The sequence below is a fragment of the Neovison vison genome, chromosome 11 (genome assembly GCF_020171115.1).
Source record: "Neovison vison isolate M4711 chromosome 11, ASM_NN_V1, whole genome shotgun sequence".
Lineage (NCBI taxonomy): Eukaryota > Metazoa > Chordata > Mammalia > Carnivora > Mustelidae > Neogale > Neogale vison.
Window position 1 is genome coordinate 164205900 of NC_058101.1, and position 22434 is coordinate 164228333.

Here is a 22434-nt window from a genome sequence, read left to right on the forward strand (position 1 = left end):
CCAGGCCAAGGAAAGGAGAAGCTAAAAGTGGCCAGTCTGAATTGCTAAATTGGTCCTCAGCAGAGAAGGGGAAACGCGTCAGTTCCCTGGGGAAGTGGCCGAGCCCAGGGTGGCCACAGGCCCCTGGGCTTCTACTCCAATGGAAAAAAAAGTTGCTCAAATAGATCTGACGCTTTGTTTTCGAACCTAAAATACCCTGTGGTGGCTGCCGGAAGTGTGACCGCTGGAGGGAAGTGGGGCAAGGAGGGAGGGTTCGTTCGAGTTTCCATTGCAGCAACTTTTTCTTTCATTTGGGGTCTAGAAGAAGTTCTCTCGCCAGCCAATCTGAGAGATGGTTTCTGCAAGAGGGGAGTGCAGCTCTGAGATTCGGGGCTGGGGTACCCACAGCCACAGTCACCCTTGGCCTGCTGCCATCCCTTCCCTCAAGGCTTATGAACCAGCTGCGTCCTCCAGAGCTGTCAGAATTTTATCTCAGGCCACCTGGTGGCAGGCGGCAAAGCTGACCCAGGGAAGAGTGGCTGATACCAGGGACAAGGGGCCAAGTCATTCAGAGACCTGGCCTTCCTTAGTGGACTTTGATGTAATTTTTAAAAATTTATTTAAATAATCTCTACACCCAACACGGGGCTCAAAATCACAACCCTGAGATCAAGAGTTGCGTGCTCCTCCCACTGAGCCAGCCAGGGTGTCCTGCTGTAATTTGTTTGAAACCAAGATCGAACACTATACAGAATTTTTCAGGGAGCACATAATAAATTAGCTGGACCATACAGCACAGACCGACATATTCCGATTCTCGATTTTGATGTCAGCTGCACTAAAGCAAGCCCCAAAATGCGAAGAAGGGGAAGAATGACTACCTAAAACCAGATCCCTACATGCACGCCCCATCAATCACCCCTTTTCCTTCTTTTTCCCCCAAATCCCCACCTCCTATAGATTTACATCTTGCCCGCCCCCACCGTGAATACTCACTTGGCCTTGAGTCTCCCCACAGCAAGGGCTTCCAAGTTCACCTCCCTGCCGCATTCCCCATGCCTGACACACTGTAGGCGCACAAGACACCACTGTCCCATGTCGACAACAACTGGGCAGAGGGGCGGGAGCCGTCAAGCAGTTCTGTTGCCTTGTGGGGACTCATTCATTCAAAGGAAGGAGGCCTGCTAGACAACAGACTCTGGGGATAGGTGGAGAGACAGTGGGCCGGGGGTGAGGGACGAGGGACAGAGAGGGACAACACCAAGAGTAAACAATACAAAATCAGTTCCTGCCCTTCTGGAACCTTTGGGAGGTGGGAGGAGACATTTGTCAAAGGATTAAACAAATAAATATAAAAAGGTAGTGGGGATGGTGGCAATCTGGAGGTAGTATCTGATCATCACCTGGAAGGGGTGTCTCCCAGGAGAGGAGGCTTTCCTGAGTGAGTGGGGGCTGAACTGGGGGATGGACGGACCCAACCTTCCTCAAAGAAAATGCAACATGGTGTGAGAGGTACAAAGAAACAGGATGGCATTAGGGCCTTTGGGAACGCAGAAGCCAGGGGCTAGCTCCTGGGCCCTGGGTACTAGATACCTAGGATTCGAACTGGTGGCCATGAGGCCCAGACTTGCAGCAGTGGGCTGGGGGGCAGGGATCGCCTGTGAACCCAGGCTGCAGTTCACAGGCAGCCGCGCGCCCTCCGTCCCTGGGTGATATTTACCGCCCTTTAATGACGGCAGGGTAATCACCTTAATGAAAAACTCCCTCGGGGCTCAGGGCAGCCAGACTGCGATGAGGAAACTGGGAGGCATTTCGGAGCCGCTGGTGACTCACGCTGAGTATGCCACAAGCAGGCCTGCCATTGGGCGCCAAGGACTCCAGGGTACCCTTCCACTGCTCCGCCTGCCACTCCAAGGCCACCTCTGGGCTCAACCTGGGCCTGGGCTGGCTCTCATGGGCCAAGGCACCAGCACACCAGATGGGCCTTGGCCAGGCCGGAGGTTGAGACTTCTTTCTCTGCCCCTTGTGGATGCCCAGTGCCCCCTCTTCATTCATGATCTCAGCTCCTGAGCTGCCTGGGATTGGGAGGGGGACACCTCACAATGTGCTCAAGGCATCCCGGAAGGTTCTGGGCTCCTCTCCTGGGCTTTGTATCCACTCTCCTAGCCAGTTTCACTGCCAGTGCCTCAGTTTCCCGGACTGAGTAGCAGCAGCTCCAGATTCTCCACACCACCCCCCACCCTGCCCCCGGGTGGCTGGAGTATTAATTACAGTTTGTTCCTCACTTTGAAGATGAAAAATGCCAAGGATCATTACCACTCAATTAACGGGGCTATTACCACTTGAGTTTATGTATGATTAATCCTACCCTGCCCCCAGCCTGGGACCCATGTTGCCTTGGACTCCCCAGGCTCCTTCTTCCTCCTGGTTTCACACCTGGGGTTAGCCCTCTTTCCTAATGCTGCTAATAAGATCACAAATGGGACCTGAAAGAGTGTCTTCACATTCATTTTTCAACAAATACGTATGGAGCACCCCCATAAGCCCGCTTCTCGCTGGCCATATATAACCCATATAACCCAGTGAGGGTTATGGAACTTTCTGGAGCTTACATTCTAGTAGATGCCGAATGTCTCATGGGATCTAGCAGATCCGGACTCAGGACTGTCTCCCTTCTCTCTCTCCGGGGTTCCTCACTCACCTACACAAGAAACCATAATCAGGCCTAGGCTAGGTACTCTGAGAAGTTCTGGAAGGACAATGCTAATGGGTTCTAGTTCCAGAAATGAAGAATATAAAGTTGAATGAAAATGGGGGGGGAATCATAGCTCTTGACACAGAATCCCCCTCCCCTTCTCTCCCTTCCTGTTCTCTCCCCTCCTGTCCGTTCCCCTCCTCACTATGGGTCTCAGGACCACCACACTCCCACCCTGCATCAGGCCTTCCCCTCTTCCTGGACAAATCTCTCCTGCCAGGCCACAGAGGTCCTTCTGCCTCTGAACCCCCTGTCTGTGCTCCTTTGAGACACTTAGCATGTCTTTTGCATGATCCTTCCTAGCAGCCTCCTTCCTCATTCCCTAGAAGCCGCTATGCTCCCTGAAAAACAGCAGGAGCCCAGGCTCACGTTTGCTTCCCTCCAAAAACAGTACAAAGGAAGGGCTTCCTAGATGTTTGCCTCACTGACGCAAGAGAGCTAAGTCCCAGACCTAGGGGCTCCCCTGACAAAATGGAATTTTGCTGGACAAGAGGTACTCTGTCCTGGGCGGGGGTGGGAGGGGGTTCAGGTGGGAAGGTTTGAGTGGATCAGGCTGTTCCTCAAATAAACCAGGTTTCAGAATCACCAAGGTGGGCCCCTGAATTGGGTCAATAAGCTTGTATGGCGCCCCCACCGGGGCAGGCCTGGGACCAGTGCTAGGGAGGCAGAGGAGTAAGATTCGGTCCCTGCCCTCTGGGAGCTTAGATACCATCTCTTGTCTTCCTGTAACTTTCTGAGTGATCTTGGTGCAAATAGTTCTGAACAGCCCAAATAATGCTACAGTGGCTGAGAGAGAGAGAGAGAAAGAGAGAGAGAAATCACGCCCCTTACCCTTTGGCCATCTGTCCTAAGCCCTGTCAGGGAAACTCACGCCATCAGTCAAGCTGATGGGCAGACTTCCAGTGGGCTCCACTTGGCCAGTATTGTTCCCCTGGCCCTCAAGTTGACGGGAAAGGTCCTGGGGCAGCATCAGTCCTTTGTCCCAGTGTTGTAAAAAGAGTTTTCATTTCCTAGGATAGCTAAGGCATGACAAAAGTCAGGAAGCCCTGCCTAAGCCATCTTGGTGAAAGAGGGTGATAACACAACTGAGGAGCCCAAACTCTGGGCCCAGAAGAGTCACTCACTGCTTTTTCCCAGACCCCAGAGTTTTGACTGTCCAGAAATGCCAAAAAGAACGCAAGTCTGTCTCCAACTCCTCACCTTGATGGAGGAGGCAAAGGGCTCCCTTGTTTAAGGCTGGCGAGGGTCCTGAGCCAAGGACCTGGTAAGGGGAGAGGATCTCAACCCCAGCTCTCTGGTTTCCTGAGGCATATCTTACAGGGCTGGGAGGAGAGAAACATCCCAGCCTCTGGAATCCAGCACCTGCTCCATGGGTAAAGGCTGCAGCCCAGCAAGAAAGTGGGAGAGAACCTGTTCTTCATCTCTCTCTCTCCGTTTCTCTCTCTCTCTTTGCTCCCCCTGATTGCCTCCCCCACTGTCCCCTCACACTCACACATTTTCTGGTTCATTTCAGATGACAAAGTTCCTCTTTTCAAAAAGCCCCATCCCCCAAGAGTCCTTTCTACAGAGATACCATCCCTCCCAGTTGAGAAGGGGGCTGTCCCACCTCGGCCCCCAGGGGCAATGACAAGCCTTCGGAGCACATGACTCCACTTACCTTCCATGAAGCCCTAAGCCACCACAGCAAAGTTCCCATCCTAAGGCCTCACGCCCTGACTCATGCTTCATCCTCCACAGGGATCCCGGACAAGCCTTATAGAACTCCAAACTCGATTAGGAACACTAACATGTCTCCTCCCAACCTTTTGTACAGTGGAATCCTAAAACAGTGGATTAACAGGACTAGGAAGACTTTAGGGGTGGGTTGTCTGGTCCACTTCCTACCAGAAGCCCAGGAACAAGAGAGCCTGACTCAAAGTCACATAGGTAATTCACGTCAGAATCCAGAACTCCTGTTTCCACCTTCCACTTGACCATCTAGCAAATTCTTTTAAGTGTTGCCTTTGGCACGAGACCTGCCTTCCCTCCCTGCTCCCCCACCCCAGCCCTGCCCTAGACGCTTGTCCTCTCCACCTCTGTGGCTGCTGCTCGCAGCCTTGGACTGATGTCGAAGAAGGGGGTTCCAGGACCAACCAGGGGCTCCTTCCCAGCAAATTTATTTTGAAACAAGACTTTCTCCCTTTTGGTCACCAGACTTACCCCCAAATTCCTGGAAGTGTGATCAAAAACCATCCTGATTCAACATAATATAATTATGGAGTTACTTCGAAATGGGGCAGAGGCAGGTGTTCAAAATGGAAGCGCTGGACTGATGTGGAGAGGCCCCTGTGGCCTGAGACAACTCGGGTCACAGGATGTGGGCAGAGAGGGGCACAGTGGCCATTCCACCTCCTAAGAGCCTTGCGGAAAGGCTGCTCAACCACCCCAACCTCCCTGAGTGCTTAGCCCCAGACTCTCCCCTGGGTAGGGACTCCTCCCCCACCCCATGCTGGGTCCAAGTGGGTGCAGGGAGGCAACTTTCCAATGAACCTTTCTTCTATCCATCACCTTCTCCACAAGTTGTATACCTATCCATCCTTTTACCCACCTCTGCCATCTCATTTCTTTCTCTGACAGGCATGATGAGGACAAAGGCTGAGATGAAGAGCAGTAGGTAGCTTGGAGTTACAAGGCCCTGAGTTCAAATCTCAGCTCGGCCACTTCTTGGCCCAATATCTTCCAATGAACAACTTGGACTCTACTTTTTTTTTTTTTTTTAAGGTTGAATGTTAAGGGGGCAGCCCTAAAAGTGTTTTCACTGGATTGCTGTAAAGAATGAAGACAATGAATTATGTCCACAGGGCTCCCATGGACCCAACTTCTGTGGCTTCAGAAGGAGCACACCCTCAAAAGTCTTCATGGCTGTCTACAGTCTTTGCCCTCCAAAAGTTTCTAGGCAAAATTCACCTAGCCTCAGCTGGCTGTCATGATCAAACAAATAGCAATGACCTCGAGAATACCCAGCTGGCCAGGCAGAGTCCACCAATGACCTGTCTGTCTCCTGTGCACATCCTGGGGGGCACCCCAAAATGGAAAGCAATGGAACACCCTTGAGGCAAGGGTCAGTCCAGAGCAATCCCTCCAGAGTGGGCCTTGTACACAAGTGTCTGGAATGATGTGAGGAACGCCAGACACTCTGTAGTAGGCCAGACATCTGCTGCTTGTCACTGGGCCTGCTACTGACAGTCAAACAGTCCTCCAGCACTGAGTGGCTACTATCTCCAAGGATCATGCAAAGCAAAGGGCTTCATTCCTTTGGGTTATTTCTTACCCTTCTTAAGCATTTTCTTTCAAAATGCAAACGGCCTCTGGGAAGAGCAATGCAACAATTGCTAACACCCCAGATTGGATTAATAGGCAGTGGGGGGGTGGGTCTGTTATTGTAAGACTGCTGAGGACTGGATATCTGTAGCAAAAAGGGGCACTCAAGTTCAGAGGTGACTGCAGAACTAAGGACCAAGACAGAGCAACAACCTGGCCTTTTTCGGGGGTGAATTCCTAGGGTTACATTGACTCCTCCCTTTATCCTTCCACCAAGACAAGCATCCCAATGGCCCCTATAAACAGCAGCAGTCCCCAGAATGCAGCTGGCAAGGAGAACTGGGTTCCGTGGGAGAGAGCAGCCAGGGGCTGGGCGGCCTTGGCCCCAGCGCAGAGGGGCTGGGCCTGCCTTTCACCATCTCCAGGCTGAGGATGCCCTGAACCAGTGCCTACTCGCTCCGCAACAAGTCCGGGGCTTGGAGTTCAGGTAATTAGGCCCTTGGCATTCTCACCTGAGCCCGCCAATAAAACGGAGACAATCAACCTCAGCCCCTGTTCAGGAGGGAGAGGAGAAAGAAGTGGGGAGGGAAGAAGGAAAGCTTTTTTTCTATGCTGAATTCAAGGCTTGGCAACCAGACAGGAAGATTATTAGTCTATAAGCAACCATTCCAAACACCCCATACCCACTTCATACCCCCCCCCAAGCTACCCAGGGCTGGTGCTCCCACAGAGTAAAGACCTTTCTTTAACCATCTCTCAGTGCCCAGCAGGTACCTGGCATGCAAGCCAGACTTTCTTTTCCCCCTAAATAATAAACTTTCATGCTTCTTGTGTATGATCACATGGATGTGGGATACCTGGCCCTTTTTAATCCCTTGGTCACTTATGCTCACACATAAGATGCATGGTAGCGGGGGTGGGGGGTGGGGGGTGGGTAGAATATATATACTGATAGTAATTGCCATTTATGGAGTGCTTGCCAGGAGGCTAGCTTAAGTATGAGGATTATTTCATTTTAAGTTTCCTAAGCCATAGGTACTGTTATTACCCCAATTTACAAACAAGGAAACTGAGGCTAAGAAAGAAATTCCGAAATTTGCTTCAGGTCACACCGAAGTTTTAATGAATACTTATTTAATTGAACTGATGGTACCCATTCTTTGTCAAGAACTAGTAGGAAGAAGTGGGGGGAGGGAATCTGCCCCCAAAGACTCATATCCGAGCTCACCAACAGGTAAGCAGAAGGTGGAGCAGGGGGGCAAGCTCTGCTCCTCCCTCCTCTCCTTTCTTGAGTGCAACAGGTGCAGCTAGCCTGGAAATGTTTCCGGGCCATCTCTCCAATGGCTCACTCCTCCACAGTCTCTGGGGTCCTGGAAGCTCTCAAGGATCCCAAATTCTTCCCCTGCCTCTGTTTTCCCTAACGTGGGCCGCTATCGGCCTCAACTAGGGTTTCCAGCTCCTCGACTCTCCTCTCCTGGGTAGAGGTCTGGCCGAATAGGGAGGGGGTGCATCGCGGCAGCGTCCTCAGGAGTGGAGGTGGACCGCCCGCAGGTCTCCCGCCGCCTTTCCACCACCCCCGCAGGCTGAGCTGTGCCTCGCGCAGAGAAACAAGGGCAGTGGCAGTCTGTACGGTGGCCTGCCGCTCGCCCAAGGCCGCGGCCCCGGCGGCGTCTGCTGGCCCCTGTCAGGAACCCGCGGAGACCCCTGCCACCTCCCGGTGCCCGCGCAGCAGCCGAGGGGCCAGGTGCAGGCGACAATCTCTAGTCACCGCCGCTCCCCGCTTCTCCCTTGCCGCCAGGCTCTGCGGCCAGAGGCCCGAGCCGCCGGCTCATTTTTCACGCCCCCCAGACCGCCTCTCTAGGTGACGCTAGAGTCTGTGCGGTTCCTTTAAAGGCTGCGGGTTCCGTTCTTCTTTCCTTTTCCACTGGATGCCAAAATATGCAAATCCGGGGACCGGAATCAGCAGCCAAATCGAGGAGAAGGGGCGCGGCCGGCGCGTCACCGGATCCGCTCCTTGTATGGCTCTTCCCGGCTTGGCCCGCCGCCCCGCGACCCTCCCTGCAGCCGCCAGGGCCCCTCCCCCGCCCAGCCGGGCTCACACTGCCGCCCACGCCCCCGGGCAGGCCGCTCGCCCCCCTAGGGAGGGAGCCGGGGGCGGGAGGCGCTGCATGCCCTGATTCCGGCCGGAGCCGGGGACCGCCGCAGAGCTCTCCCTCCCCGCGCCGCGCAGGCGGAGGAGAGCCCGGGGGCGCAGCGCCTCCCCTGTATAGGTGTGGGGAGCCTGGCGCGAGCCGCGGCCGGGGTGGGGTGGGGTGAGGGGGCTCGCGGGCGGCGGGAATCCCTCCTTTCCCAAGAACCAGAAAAGATCTGGGGGAGGCCGGGCCCTCCCTCCCCCGGTTCTCCGCGGAGCCGAGGGGAGGGGAGCGAGGTTGTCATCCACCCCCACCACGATGAGCAGCTCGGGAGTTCCTCCCACACGTCCCCGGCCCGCGTGGCCCTCCCACGGAGTGAGGCCCGGGGATCCTCTCTTCCTCCTTGTCAACACTCCCACTCCCCCTGAGAAATGCACGTTCCCCCAACCCCGACTCCCCAGCGCACGGGGTTGGGGGGAGGCGGTTGGAGGGAAGGAAGGAGGGGACGCGGGATTCACCGCGCCCACATGGCCACCGAGGAGGGAATCCTCCCACGCCAAGCCGGTGCCGGTGTGATTCGGGGTCGCTCCCCCACGCTCCCTTTCTCTCCTCCAGCTCTCCCGCGGCCCGGCCGCGCGCGCTCCCGGAGCAGGCCTCGGGGAACGTAGCAGCCGCCCCCGGGATCTGCTGCCACTCCGGGAGGTGACAGCGTTCCGGTCGGCAAACAGGAGGCCCTTGACTGCAGGGCGCCGGCAGGCAGCGATGGGGACAGCCCTGTGGAAGGCAAGGGGGAGGGCAGAGACTAGAGGAGGTGGCTCAGAGACGGTGGGTTCGGCTTGCTCCTGCTGCAACTCAGTGGCGGGCCCTTCGCAGGCAGCAACAGACAGCGACAGCGCCCGGGCCTGCCGGGCCCTCCTGCCATCCCGTGGCCAAAGGGGTGCTTTGGAACCGTTAGAGAATCATCAGGGATTTGGTGCACATGTTTCCTATCCCCTCAACTTCATTCCTACTTCTTTGCCACCCAGACCGCACACTCCCGACCCCAAAAGCGCGGGGCTCTCGCCTCCGACGCAGCCACGCTTTAGCCATCAAGGTCTCCAGCCGCTGCGCTCGACGGGGAGTCAGCGCAGGGCCAGGGCCCCAGGGAGCGGCAGGGGTGTGGGCGGAGAATCAGAGCGAGAGCCTCCAGAACGTGGTGGGGATACTAGATCTGCGACCCCTGGCCCGCTAGAATCCTCCTGGAAGGGACGCGCTCCCCGTCCGTCAGTCTCAGGCAGGGTCCTAGATGCGAGACGAGCGGCTGGAGCGGGGTCGGAGCGCACACCTTCCGGGCTCCCCATAAGTTCCCAGGCTGCAAAGGGACCTCACCGGTGGTTCCAATTCCCTTTATCCCTGCTCGGGGTGTTGGAGGCCACTTGCAAACAACTCAGCCCCCTCCCCCGCGGTACCAGCGCGCTCCCAGAGTGCAGACCTCCTATAAACACACAGGCAGTTACTGCTTTTTCAACTCCGCGCCGAGCGCTTTACTCTTTGCGATCGGATGCTTCTCTCTTTCCTCTCTCGTCTCGAATTTTCCTTCATTCTTCTATTTTATATTTCTCTTTCTCTCATTTTCTTAAGGTGCGCGAGCGTTGCGGGCGCCGCATGTTGGCTGCGGCCCGCTTCCTGCTTTCTAATGTTCCATTGTGAGGAGCTTCCATTGTGACGTCGCGCCCCTTCGGCTGGGCTTTGTCTGTCCATATATGGGCAGCTACGTCACGGAGCTTTCCCGGGGCTCAGATAAATAGGCTGGTGGAGTTCCCTGGCTGGGAGCTTTTGGGCAGCAGTGAGCTTGCTAGGAAGCGGCGGGGCTGGTGGTGGTGGTAGCAGCGGCAGCAGCAGCGGCAGAGGCGGCGGCGGCGGCAGTGGCGGCGGTGGCGGTGGCGGCACGGGGGGCGGGGGGGCCGCCGGCGCGCATCTGTTTGTGAGATCAATACTGAGGCCGCGTCCAACCCCCTCGGGCCGAGATTCCCCCAGCCCGGGCCGCCCCCCCACCCCCCCCGCACACGCCCCCCCCCAGCCTCTTACGGCACCAGCTGAGGCACCCAAGAGGATTACCCCCTTTTGCCCTATCTCCCACCCACCCCAAAAAGAGAAGATCCCCTCCCCTGGCCCACCCCTTCCCCTCTTCCCTCCCCCTCCCCCCGAACTTTCCCTCTCGCATGCTTTTCCCCTGCACCACGGATCGCCTCTCGGATGCCGCTTGCCTGGAAGCTGCGTTAGGAGCGAGCGGCGGCGGTGGCGGCGGTGGCGGCGGCGGCAGCTCGGGAGTGCTATGACCGGCAAACTCGCCGAGAAGCTGCCGGTGACCATGAGCAGTTTGCTAAACCAACTGCCTGACAATCTGTACCCCGAGGAGATCCCCAGCGCGCTCAACCTCTTCTCTGGCAGCAGCGACTCGGTAGCCCATTATAATCAGATGGCTACAGGTAAGGGCGGCGGGGAGGCGGCGAGGCAGCGAGGAAGCCGAGGGGAAGAGAGGAAGAGGAGGAGGGAACGAGCTGGCGATCTATGGATGGATGGATGGATGGATGGATGGATGGGTGAAGAGGTGGGGGGCGCGCTGGGAATTTTCCGGGGGGCGAGTTGCTTTTCCCACCCACTCCTCCCGCCCTCCCCGATCGGGAAGGCTCGGTTGGCGACGCCACGGTAGAGGCTTCGGTTCTCCCGGGTGGGGGCAGCCGCCGACCAGAGGGAGGTAGGTGCGAGCGGCTCTGGGGTTCTCCACTTAGGGGGCGCGATCGCCAGGCTGCGAGCAAGGCGTGGTGCTGTCGCCCCCTTTCCCGGGAGGAGCCCAGCGTCCCTTTCACCCGCGCTCTCCCCCCTTACTCCCTCAGCCTCCCACCCGGGATGGAGCCATGTGCGGCGTGGAGTCCCCGCGGTGGGAGAGGTACTGCGACGCTGCCTTTCCGGGGCGTTCAGCAAAGCCGTGGGGGTGTGGGGACGGCGGGAAGAGGGAGGGGGGTCCACCCGCGCGGGGGCCATCACGGGGGGCGATCCTCCAGCCACGGGGCTTAGGAAGAGCGGCCACTCCCGCCATGGAGACGCGGGCCGGTTTTCGGCCGCCCTCCACCCTCGTTAGCTGAGGCTGGGCTTTCCCCCCTGCAGCAAGAGCCGAAAGCTCCTCCAGGCCTGGCGAAGGCTGGGGCACGGGAAGGCGGCGGGAGAGCTCCCTTTGCGGGCAGAACCCCTCTACGCGCAGAGGACAAAGCGTCGGAGCGCTCCGGGTCGGCGACCCGGGCGTGGTGCGCACTGGGGGCTTCGTCGGGGCAGGAAAGGCGCCGCGTCCCGGCGCGGACAGGGCTAGGGGAAGAGGCCGAGTTCCGTGCGCTAGAGAGCGAGAGCCCGGCGCGCTCCGGGTCTCAAACTACCTGTAGCTGCTGCTACCTGCCCGCCCCACCTCGGAAACAACAACAATGCTTCTCGCGTGCGCGCGTGTGTGTGTGTGCGCGTGTGATACGTGAGTGTGTGCGCGGCGTGTGCGGTGTGTGTGTGCAGCCGCCACTCCACACCCCGATCCGTAGTATTTTGCTGTATCCAGGTTGCGCCCGGGAGCGCGGCACCGCCCGCTTTGCGCTCAGGCGCAGCTTTCCTCCTACCCCGCGCGCTCTTCGCTCCACCCGGCCGCACCCTCCACACCTGGGCGAGGACCTGGGCGCCCCGGCCCGGGAGCCGGCTCGGCTTCACTCACCCCTCCCCTCTCTTCCCCGCTCTCCGCAGAGAATGTGATGGACATCGGTCTGACCAACGAGAAGCCCAACCCGGAACTCTCTTATTCGGGCTCCTTCCAGCCAGCCCCCGGCAACAAGACCGTGACCTACTTGGGAAAGTTCGCCTTCGACTCCCCTTCCAACTGGTGTCAGGACAACATCATTAGCCTCATGAGCGCCGGCATCTTGGGGGTGCCCCCTGCCTCAGGGGCACTCAGCACGCAGACCTCCACGGCCAGCATGGTGCAGCCGCCACAGGGCGACGTGGAGGCCATGTACCCGGCGCTGCCCCCCTATTCTAACTGCAGTGATCTCTACTCGGAGCCTGTGTCTTTCCACGACCCCCAAGGCAACCCCGGGCTCGCCTATTCCCCCCAGGATTACCAATCGGCCAAGCCGGCCTTGGACAGCAATCTCTTCCCCATGATTCCTGACTACAACCTATACCACCACCCCAACGACATGGGCTCCATTCCGGAGCACAAGCCCTTCCAGGGCATGGACCCCATCCGGGTCAACCCGCCCCCCATTACCCCCCTGGAGACCATCAAGGCGTTCAAAGACAAGCAGATCCACCCGGGCTTTGGCAGCCTGCCCCAGCCGCCGCTCACGCTCAAGCCCATCCGGCCCCGCAAGTATCCCAACCGACCCAGCAAGACCCCGCTCCACGAGCGGCCCCACGCGTGCCCGGCGGAGGGCTGCGACCGCCGTTTCAGTCGCTCGGACGAGCTGACCCGGCACCTGCGCATCCACACGGGCCACAAGCCCTTCCAGTGCCGGATCTGCATGCGGAGCTTCAGTCGCAGCGACCACCTTACCACTCACATCCGCACGCATACGGGCGAGAAGCCCTTTGCCTGCGAGTTTTGTGGGCGCAAGTTTGCGCGCAGCGACGAGCGTAAGCGCCACGCCAAGATCCACCTCAAGCAAAAGGAGAAGAAGGCGGAGAAGGGGGGTGCGCCCTCTGCGTCCTCGGCGCCCCCCGTGTCCCTGGCCCCTGTGGTCACCACCTGCGCCTGAGGCTCGGGCCCCCAGATCCCCACTTTTCCCCTGCAGTGTCTCCCAGCTGCTCGCCTGAAAGCAGCGGGGAAAGCTAGCCACGGAGGCGCAGGGGCCGCGCCCTGGCCTCTCCATGGACGTAAGGTCCCTTGTTCCCCTTCGATGTCCCCCGTTTCCACCCTTTCACACCGGCCAACGGTCGGGGGCCAGGGCAGGAGGCGCCCTCCCTTCGTTGCCCCCCCTTAACCAAGGCGTGGGGGCGGAAAGGTGGCGTCTAGCCCGCTTTGTTCAGTGCGGATCGTCTTGATCCAGGGGTCGCTGGGCCGCGCCAAGGACCTGCGGGGGACTGAAGGCGGGGCCCGCCCAAGCCTCGCCCGACCCAAGCACCTCACGGTTCCCCCCACGTCTCCCTCGGTTCCCCCTCGAAGACCCGAGAGGGGGAGGGGGTAAGGAGCGCACCAAAGCGCAGAGCTTGCTGCCCGCCGCACGCACGCGCGCCTGCGTGCGGGGATGCGCGCGAGTGTGCGTGCTCGCGTGAGTGTTATGTGTGTGGGTGTGTGGGTGTGCGCGCGCGCGCACGCGTGTGTGTGCGTGTGTGTGTATGTGTGTGTGAGACTCTTGAGCTGAACTGGGCTGTGTCCACCCCAAACTCTTCCCTACATCGGGTCCCCAGGCCGCTGGGGGAATGTCCCAGGTTGGGGGCCTGCACGTGGCCGGAGGAGACGGTCTTCCATCTGCTCGGAAATCATGTTTCTTACAGAAATGCCTCAGATGCCCGCCGTGGGGCTTCTACCGCCGTATAGGGGTGGCCCCTCAGCACCCCTCCTTTTCCGAGCGCTTCCCTCTCAGGCCTCAGGGCAGTTTGATCTGCGGGGAGAAGGAGCAGCCATCACTAAACCTGCCTTGTAACAGATCTATGTCCTCAAGCCCCACTTTCCAAAAGCTGTGTTGCTGAGTTCGCTCCTCTGCCCTTTCCCCCCCTCCTCTCCCTTCTCTCTAAAGCCTTCTCCCATCTCTTTCAAAATCTTCTTGCAGAAAGGCAGGCCTCAACCAGCCACCTCATGTCACCATCTTTCTGTTTTCGCTCACTCATACCCATTTCTCCTTCTCCTCAGTGATGGGAAAGCAGGCTCATTTTTTCATCCTTTGTCACTGCCCACACAACAGGTAGAATTCAAAGCTGTGTATATGGTGTGTGTGTGTGTGTGTGTGTGTGTGCGCGTGTGTGTATATACACACGCACATACATACATACATATACATATATATATAACACACAACATGTTCTCTCAGCAAAATAAAATCTCCAAGGCACTTGGCGATCCAGTGCAGCGCACTGGAGTAAAGAGAATTTGGAGGTATATAAGCTTTAAATGATTTATTTTTTATGAAAAATTTAACCAATGAGATTATATCTACATAGGTGTGTGTGTGTATATATATACACATATATATGTATGTACGTGTACGTGCACGTGCATTTACACATACACACATCTCTGTCCAAATTTTCCCTAAAAATAGGGGTATTTTTGCATTCATCCCTGTTGCTGAAATGAGGCATTATCTTTTCCGCACCCAGCTCTCACTTTCTCCCTGCCCTACCTCACCTCTTCTCAGGCAACCCCCCTCCCTAGCACTTCCTCCCCCCACACACAGGGGTGACTCTTTTGAAATGGAGTAGTAGGGAAGGTTGCTCTCTGACACAGCTTCCAGCAGTCTTGACTGAATGTACTGTTCCCTCTTAGCGTTATTTCTCCTGCGGTCACTAAGCTGCCCAGAGAGAAGGAACAAAGGTCTGGAGTTTACAGAATGTCTGTTTTTAAAGTCACTTTATGCGTTTCCCACTTTTTTTTTTTTTTTAAGAAAAAAAAGCATCGGGGGTTTTTGTTTGTTTGTTTGTTCTTTGGGTTTGTTTTTTGTTTCCTTTGGTGGTGGATAAATAATACTAAAAAGAGTCTAGTGAAAGGGGAAAAAATGAAAGAGCAGGGGGATTGTGAATTTCCAGGTACTTGGACTTTTTTGTAGAAGGAGAGAGAAGAGGATGAAGTTTGCCAGGAGGGCCCATATTTTTTCAGCTGAAGGGTAAAATCTTTCTTTGCAGAGACAGTATTTTGCTGAATACTTTTTATAATGTGATGATTATTAAAAACAAAAATTTTGGTCACTTCAAAGCTGGAAGGAGGAATCAAATATCCTTTAATATTTTTTCCTTGCTCCTTCTGGTTTATGCATGTCACTGCATGATAATCTGAGTTTTCCTTTGTTTTAATAAAACTGTTCTCAGACATTTAAGCTTAAACTAAGAGAAAAATAACTTTGTTGCCAAAAGGTTGTGCTATCCAGATTTTTTTATATGTCTGCATGTTTTAAAAAAACAACAACAAAAGAAAATGCACTCTAACTTATGTGAACTGAGAGAAAAAAAATCAGGTTTTAAACAGGAAAACCTATGGGGAATGATATTTTTTGAAAGACTTTTGTATAAAGTTGAGTACTTAGAAAAAGACAAACCAGATGTAATATATTTTGTGGATGTTTTTATTTCTTGGATTTATAGTACCTTATACTAAGGTTAAAAAAATATGCTTGATATTGTGAAAAGGTGAAATTCTTCACCAACATTTCATTTGCTCCTTTGTCACATTGTTATGCCAATATAATATAGTTAATGAAAACAGCATTTTTAAAAACCGAAATATTGAAATGGTGTAATGTTGTACCATTTGCACTGTGAGCAAATGCTAATACAGTAAAGATATTGTGTTTGCTGACAATCAGCCGGCCTATTAATCTCCTTATTTTATTTCTTGTTTTCATAGTATAAAGTTTTGGTTTGGCCTGTTTTTTTGTCCTGTTTTGTTTTTGGCTGAAGGTTGATTTGATAGGTTCTTGTGCCAGGCTTTGTTGCTCTTGCTCTGAAAACTCAATGTGAGACCTGGAATTTGGCATCATGAGTAAAGCTGGTCAGAGTTTGACATGGGCTCTGCTGTTTCAAACCCAGTGTCGAGGGTTCACAGTGGTTCTGAGAGAAAAGGATTCTTCCTCCACGCTGCTGGGAGTCTCAGACTGCCAGAGAGATGAGGCAGGCAGATGAGATAAACCCGTGGGAACTGGAACTGGTGACTGGAAGCTTCTAGAAGCCTTCTCCTTGGTTTCTAATGGCTATTGAGGGTACAGAGGCGGGGATCTTCTAGTGGCTGAACTATAGCTCTGGGAGCACCAGAGCAGGACCCTGTGGAATCCCTAGAGCCACACCGAGTAGTGCTCTTGCTCTTGCTGCAGCTTTTGAAGCCTGAAAAACAGGTGGAGACTTGAGAGAGGGTTCTTCAAGGTTGGCAAGATAACCAGAGAGATTGGAAGCTCTATTGTGGTCAGATAATTGGGAAAAATCAGATTTAAAAATTATGCAACTTCAGCCCCACTTGGGCAGGACTCTCCAGGCCTCACTATTTGTAGCTGCCTGGGAAAGAGGGTTTTGGCTGAAAAAAAGCAGCTTTTACGAACTCCCCGGGATCAAATGCTTCTGAGACTTGGAGGACATACAAGGAATATTTTATATAGCATTAACCCCTCACATCTTATGACTTCTATCTCCCCTAGAGGTGATGCCACCCCCACTCTTTGAGCTTTCTTCCCTGAGAAACTTGCCCTTTCTTAACTGAGTTCATTGGCCAGCCCTAGAGCTTTCTCCCGGTTCTCTTAAAGAGATACATACCACCACCCCCCTCCCAGCACTTTCTTTGTGCGTCCCTAGCTCCACTCTGCTCCCTTCACCTTATTTACAATCCTTTATCTTCCTGCAGCTTGTTCTAGAATGATCCTTGGACAGATCAGTCCTTTCTCTTCCTTTCTTCCTGCCTGCCCTCTAAAACACTCAGTTGGGCTTTTCTGTTATGTATTTTGTGTGTCATCTGCCTCACTGAAGCTTGGGGGCAGGGGCTCGGTGTCTGCATGCTGCATAGACATAGACATAGACACAGCAACTGGGGGACCATGTCTTGCCGCCTGAAGCAACCATCCAGTGACAGAAATGGAGTGCAGCATCCCTGCTCAGAAACTGCTCTTGCTGCCCCTGTCAGGCCCATCGCCCCGAAAAATGTGAGTGGTATTTCGGTTGGCTTCAGTTACCGAGAAGTTGAGGGCAGACCCGGGTGTAGGTGGTGGGCCGTGGCCTTAGAAAAGAATGTTTTTTGAAGTGTGAGATCAATAAAGAGAATGCTGTATGGAATCTTACATTTTCTCACCCACACAATTCTAGGTCACGGGCTGCCATCTTGAATTCCCTTCTCTTACCTCATGAAACTTTCGAAATTCCTAACTACAACTATAGCCACAAGGAAGTATCCTTTTTTTCAGCGAAGGGAATCCAAGATGGCTGAAAAGCCCTAAAGATTGAGCATATAACCCACCTCTTTGCTAAACTAGATATTTGCTTCCAGATTTCCATGGTTTTTTCAAGGGCATATTTATCAGAGAAGGATAGCGTCACTGGGTGTCTTCATAGTTAGCATCCGGCCCCACCTGCACCTTCTCCAATCAAATCAGGCCCTCAGAGTTACACTTTCGTCAACAGTGTACTATGCTGCATGATTAATAAACTCACTTCCCATTGGTGCATATTACTCAACCCAACCTGGTTCAACCACTGGGTTACTTGACAATATGGCAGCCCGCCTGGCTGGCACCAGCCCTGTGTGGTGTAATCTCTGATTCATACTTTGTAGCTAGATAAGGCTGTCCCAGATAGCATCATACCAGCAACCCAACCTGCCTGGGTTTTGTAAGTATGGGGAGAGGAAACTCAACCCTCACACTTAGGGATGAAGTGGAGAGATGGTAGAGGAAAGGGCTGGATAGAGCTATCAGGAGAAGGAAGCAATGGAAGCTTAGCCAGGAGGAAAATCAGGCATAGAAATATGGAAGGGGCTTAACTATGTCCAAAGCAAGCTGTAAGGTGTTTAGGGTAAATGAAAGGATTTCTCTCTATCTTCCTCTCTCTCTCTCTCTCTCTCTCGTCTTGGGAGTGGCTTTACCGGAGGTGATGACTCTTTACAAAATTGGACTCCATGAACTAGGGCTGGTACAAAGGAGGAGATACTTCATAAGAAGCGGGGGCAAGGAATGGCTTATTTTCTAATGGTGGGGGTAGTAGTGATGTAAGTGTGGGTCTACATATTCTTCTCAACTATATAAAAAGGAATAGTGAGGTAGATCCCGACGATAGCAAGGTAATGGCTAATGGCCAGTGGCTACTGATCCCCTTTTACTAATCCAGAACTTGCCTGCCATAGACGAGGGGTTGTGAGCTACCTTTTCCTGGCCTCAGTTGGCTGGCCCTCCTGGTGCCGTGGAATAATAAGCCTGAGGAAAGCAGAAGGCCTCTGCGTGTCCCAGTGACCAGAAGTCATACTGGCAAAGGGGGGGGGTGCCTTTCTAAAAGGTGTCATGCGGTTTTCAAAAGAGGTCATAATCCTTAATCTATCCCAAGTGGTTCTTTTTAGAAAAACCATTCTTTATATGAATGGGAATGAGGTTTCCAGAGGAAGAAAAAAGATCTAAGGGACTCTTGGAGCCCCTTGGCCACCCCAGTCCCCGGGACAAGGCTGCAAGTAGTCAGGCCCCTGTCAGTCATCCACAGTGGCCAGGGACATGTCTGGCCTGGTCAGCCTCTCCCAACATCCCAGCTCTGGAAACTTCACCCCTCTTTTTGCTTGAAGGTTCCTTTCTATCCCATCTCTCATATTTTCAACAATTGGTCATTTTCAAGGAACAGAGGTCACTGTTCATAAGTCACTCACTTGTCCATGACGGGGAAAGGAAGGGACTAGACCCTGACTCACTTGCCTAGGATCTTCATTCCCCATTCTCGTCATGGTTGCCTTGTCTGGCGTTTAAAATTGGGACAGTCCCTGCCTCCACCTCTGCTGGCCACCAGGAGCCCAGTGCTCCTCAGCCCTCTGACCTGGGCGTGAGAACAGTATTTCTTCCCTTCTGGCAAACACGCAGATGGCTGGAAAAAAGGTTTCTGAGGAATCTTACAAAGGAGCTGAAGCACACAGAACATGGCCAAAAGCTGCAAACAGGAATGAGAGAACCCAAGCTTCTAGATGGTACTGGCTGCTCACTAGGAAGGCTCTCATGTTGAGGCTGGGTGGGAGTTTGGCCGCCGTGTGGTTTCTTTAATGTTGCCTCGCCTGCTTCTTGGCCTCGTCTCTAGGAAGGCCCTTGCATGTTCTCTTAGGACGAAGACGTGGGGCTTCGCCGGGTTACTGATATCTTCCTCTCCTCTCAAGGTCCCAGGACAGGGGACAAAAAAGGCGCTCTCCTGGACCTCAGGAAGCCCACCCAGCGCCTACGGCCTCTCCTTCACCCATTCCTGGGAGCCTCTGTGATTCCACAACCCTCCCATCCTCTCACTGCCCAGTTGTGTTCTCTGGGCCCTGCTCATTTTGCTTGGAACACAAATGCAAGTCCTTCGGGCTGACTCTCCCAGTGAGGCCTGTCCAGGGCCAGCAGCCATCTTTACCTCAGGACTTCACAGCGGCATCATGGCCCACACAGAAACAGACTGCTCTGTTCTGAACTGGCTGACAGCTGACTTGAGTCCCTGTTTGAGTTCCCCACTGAATTCCTAGTTATAGTCTTAAGAATGCTTCCACCTCTTGGTTCCCTGGGGGAAAAGAGATGTCAGACGCCACTGAGGCTGGGGACACCCCAGCCCTCCAGAGGGAAAGTTAACTTTGTCTCTACACCTGTCTTGTTTGGGGTGGCTGCCACCCCCACCAAGAATCAGGTCCCTGTCTCCAGCACAGAGAGAGAGAGACATTAGTGACCAGAACAGACTGGGGCCTCCAGGCACGTTGGCTTCTTCTCAAGCACAGGCTGCAAGAGCTGTAGCACTTTCTAGTCCTTTGCGTTTTGCTCTTCCCCCTGCCCCCCCCCCCCCCCCCCCCGGGTCTCTGCCTCTGAAGGTCTTCCAATCTTCCTTGTCCCCTTTTCCTCCCTGCTTAGGAAGGTCAGGCCCTCCAAGCAGGAAGGCAGAAAATCTCTAGTGCCTGTGTGACCCCAGGGTCCTAAGGAAAGTCTCCTTTGGGGCACTGGTTCATTGCTCAAGCCTCCGTCTTAAAACCTGGGAGGTGGTTTGATAAGCCAGCTCCTTGGCTTTTCCCTTGGGGCCCTTAGCCCGCTCTGGAGTCACCATCTCCATCTCCGTGTGCATCTCAGCTCCGCCACTTGCTTACGGTGTGACCGCTGACAGATTTCTTAGTCTCTCCCAACCTGAATTTCCTCCTCTGGTCATAACCCGCCATCATGGAGTTCCGACCACACAAAGGATATGGTACCTGGTTCACAGTGGATGCTCTGTACATGTTACTTCCTTTTTCGTCCCTTGCCCTGTCCCCTTTTCCACACCCTCCAAACACATAGGCAAGAAAGCAAGCTCTGTTCTGCCAGAGATCCGCACACCAGTTCAAACGGAGCGGCGGCAACCTCCGGTCCGCACAACCCGCCCCCAGCTCCAGCCCTCTGAGGGACATCTGTATTCTGAAAATGGATCCTCTCCACCGCTCGCCCCCCCAGGTCCACCCAGAGGACACAGTCCGTCCCGTCCGCTCCCGGCTGCAGCTGCTGTTCATTGTTGCCGTTTCCTGGCTGGCTCCTGACCCCATCCCAGGTCCTCCCCTCTCTCTCACTTCGCTGGGTGGATATGACACCTTCCCGATGCAGTATCATCTGCAAAGTTAATTAATGTGTCATTGGGCTGTTGCCTGCTTCCTGATCCTTATCAGGGATTTCAATAAAACGCAGCAGCCCCAGTTCCTCCCCGTCTGTCCCTCTCCCTGGATCTGAGGCTTGTTCTTAGTCATCCATCCTTGACCTCTGCCTTCTGGCCAGTTCTCAGCTTCCAGCCTCAGGGCTGATGGAACTGCCCCGGCCCAAGCCTAGTCTGGGAGCAGAAGCACCATCCAGGGCTGTCCTGGCCGTGGTGATCTAGGAGAGAATCGCGGAGAGCCCTGGCCCTTAGCTCATCCCATCGCCTTGAGAGGTTCCCCTGCATTTGAGGCGCCATAAGTGACCCTAACTGTCCAACACCCTCTTTTCAGGGTTTAAAAAAAAAAAAAAAAAAAAAAAAAGAGGCTCCCAGAGGTTCCATGACTTTTCCAAGATCACATCCAATAAAGGAAGAGCTAGGACTTCAGATCCAGACTCTCAGTGGAGGGCCCCGTGGAAAGTGCTGGTTACTTCATTTCCTCAGTACTATGTGCTGAGGGACACAGCATCCTTCCATTCATAAAGCTTCCCTTGTCCAGGGCAGAAGCAGGTAACAAATACGTATGTTGGATTGTGATATGTGTTACAGAAAAATACAGCAGGGTGACTGGAATGAGAGGTGCTGGGTGGGCGTTACAATCACGTGGTGGGTAGCATAGGGAGCAGTCCTGTGGCCTCACTGGAGAGGGGCCTTCATACAGACGCAGGAAGTGCTGGAGGCAGTCCTGTGGACATCTGGGCAAGAAGGAACAGCAAGTTTAAGGCCCTGCTGGTGGCCTTCTGGAACAATTCAAGAAGCCACATGAAGCCGGAGTGGCCAGGGACAAGCTCGGAAGGGGGCCAGAAAGAAGGGGAGAGAGCTGGACTCATGCTGGGCTGCTAGTCCGTCTCCCTCTTCCCAGTCTGCCTCTCTTCTCTGCCCCCAATGATTCCCCTTCCCCACTTGGCTTCCTAACCACCCCCCTGCCCAGCTGCAGTCTTCATAACCTTGTTCTCATGTCCTCTCAGAGGCCACTGATGATTCCTAAACCCCAGCTTGGCCAAGGACAGAAAGAACTACCTCCTTCAAGAACCACAGCCCAAGAACCCTTTCCCTTCCTGTGGACACTTGCCTTGGTGCCAAATCCCTCATAAGATGAATGACTCTTCCTACTGCCCTACTGTCTCACAATGGGAATCTCCCTTGGCATCCTGTGGCAGAAATTGCTCCTTGCAAGCCAGCTTCCTCCTTCAACTGTGGCCAGATTGGCCATGTTTCCTACCTTGGAAAAGAGCTGGTGGGTGGCCAGGATCCTCCAGTACAGTTATCTTCTCACACGGACCCCGAGCCCTGAATGTGCCCGATGGGACATTCCTGAAATCACTTGATCTACTATAGCCCTCGCTGTGAGCTCGGTGCCCCAGGATTGTTGCAAATGTTGGTGCTGTGGCATTATCTCTATAGATTTCTCTAAGCAATTGCATCTGGAAAAGAGAAATTTCTTCCCTCCGCCTTTCTTTGGCCTCCCATGTCATGTCTTTCCAAAAGCCTCCCCTTCCCCCGCTTCCCCCCATCTCTGTCTTTCCCTGGCAACTTGACATCATCATGAGAGCTTCTTCCCATTTCATTCATTCATCCATTAATTCAGCAAACCTGTACAAAGTCAGGTATAGTGCCTGTCTGGGGGGGCACAGGGAGTGGCTGGTGGTACAAAGAGGAACACCACCAGGACACCATTCCTGCCCTGGAGGGTCTTCCGTTCTG

The 22434-nt window shown here is 54.4% G+C and overlaps 1 protein-coding gene across 2 annotated transcripts; it reads left to right on the forward strand.

Annotated features, from left to right (window-relative positions):
• The first annotated feature begins 10453 nt into the window (after positions 1–10453).
• On the forward strand, positions 10454–14777 carry EGR3 (early growth response 3). Of its 2 annotated transcripts, none has more exons than XM_044225155.1 (2): positions 10454–10634; positions 11926–14777. In XM_044225155.1, exons 1-2 carry the CDS (start codon positions 10481–10483, stop codon positions 12933–12935), a joined length of 1164 nt encoding a protein of 387 aa, XP_044081090.1. In that variant the 5' UTR covers positions 10454–10480; the 3' UTR covers positions 12936–14777. The 2 variants fall into 2 exon arrangements, with proteins under 2 accessions (XP_044081090.1, XP_044081091.1); XM_044225156.1 differs by lacking the exon at positions 10454–10634 and adding an exon at positions 10761–10903.
• Positions 14778–22434: the final 7657 nt, after the last annotated feature.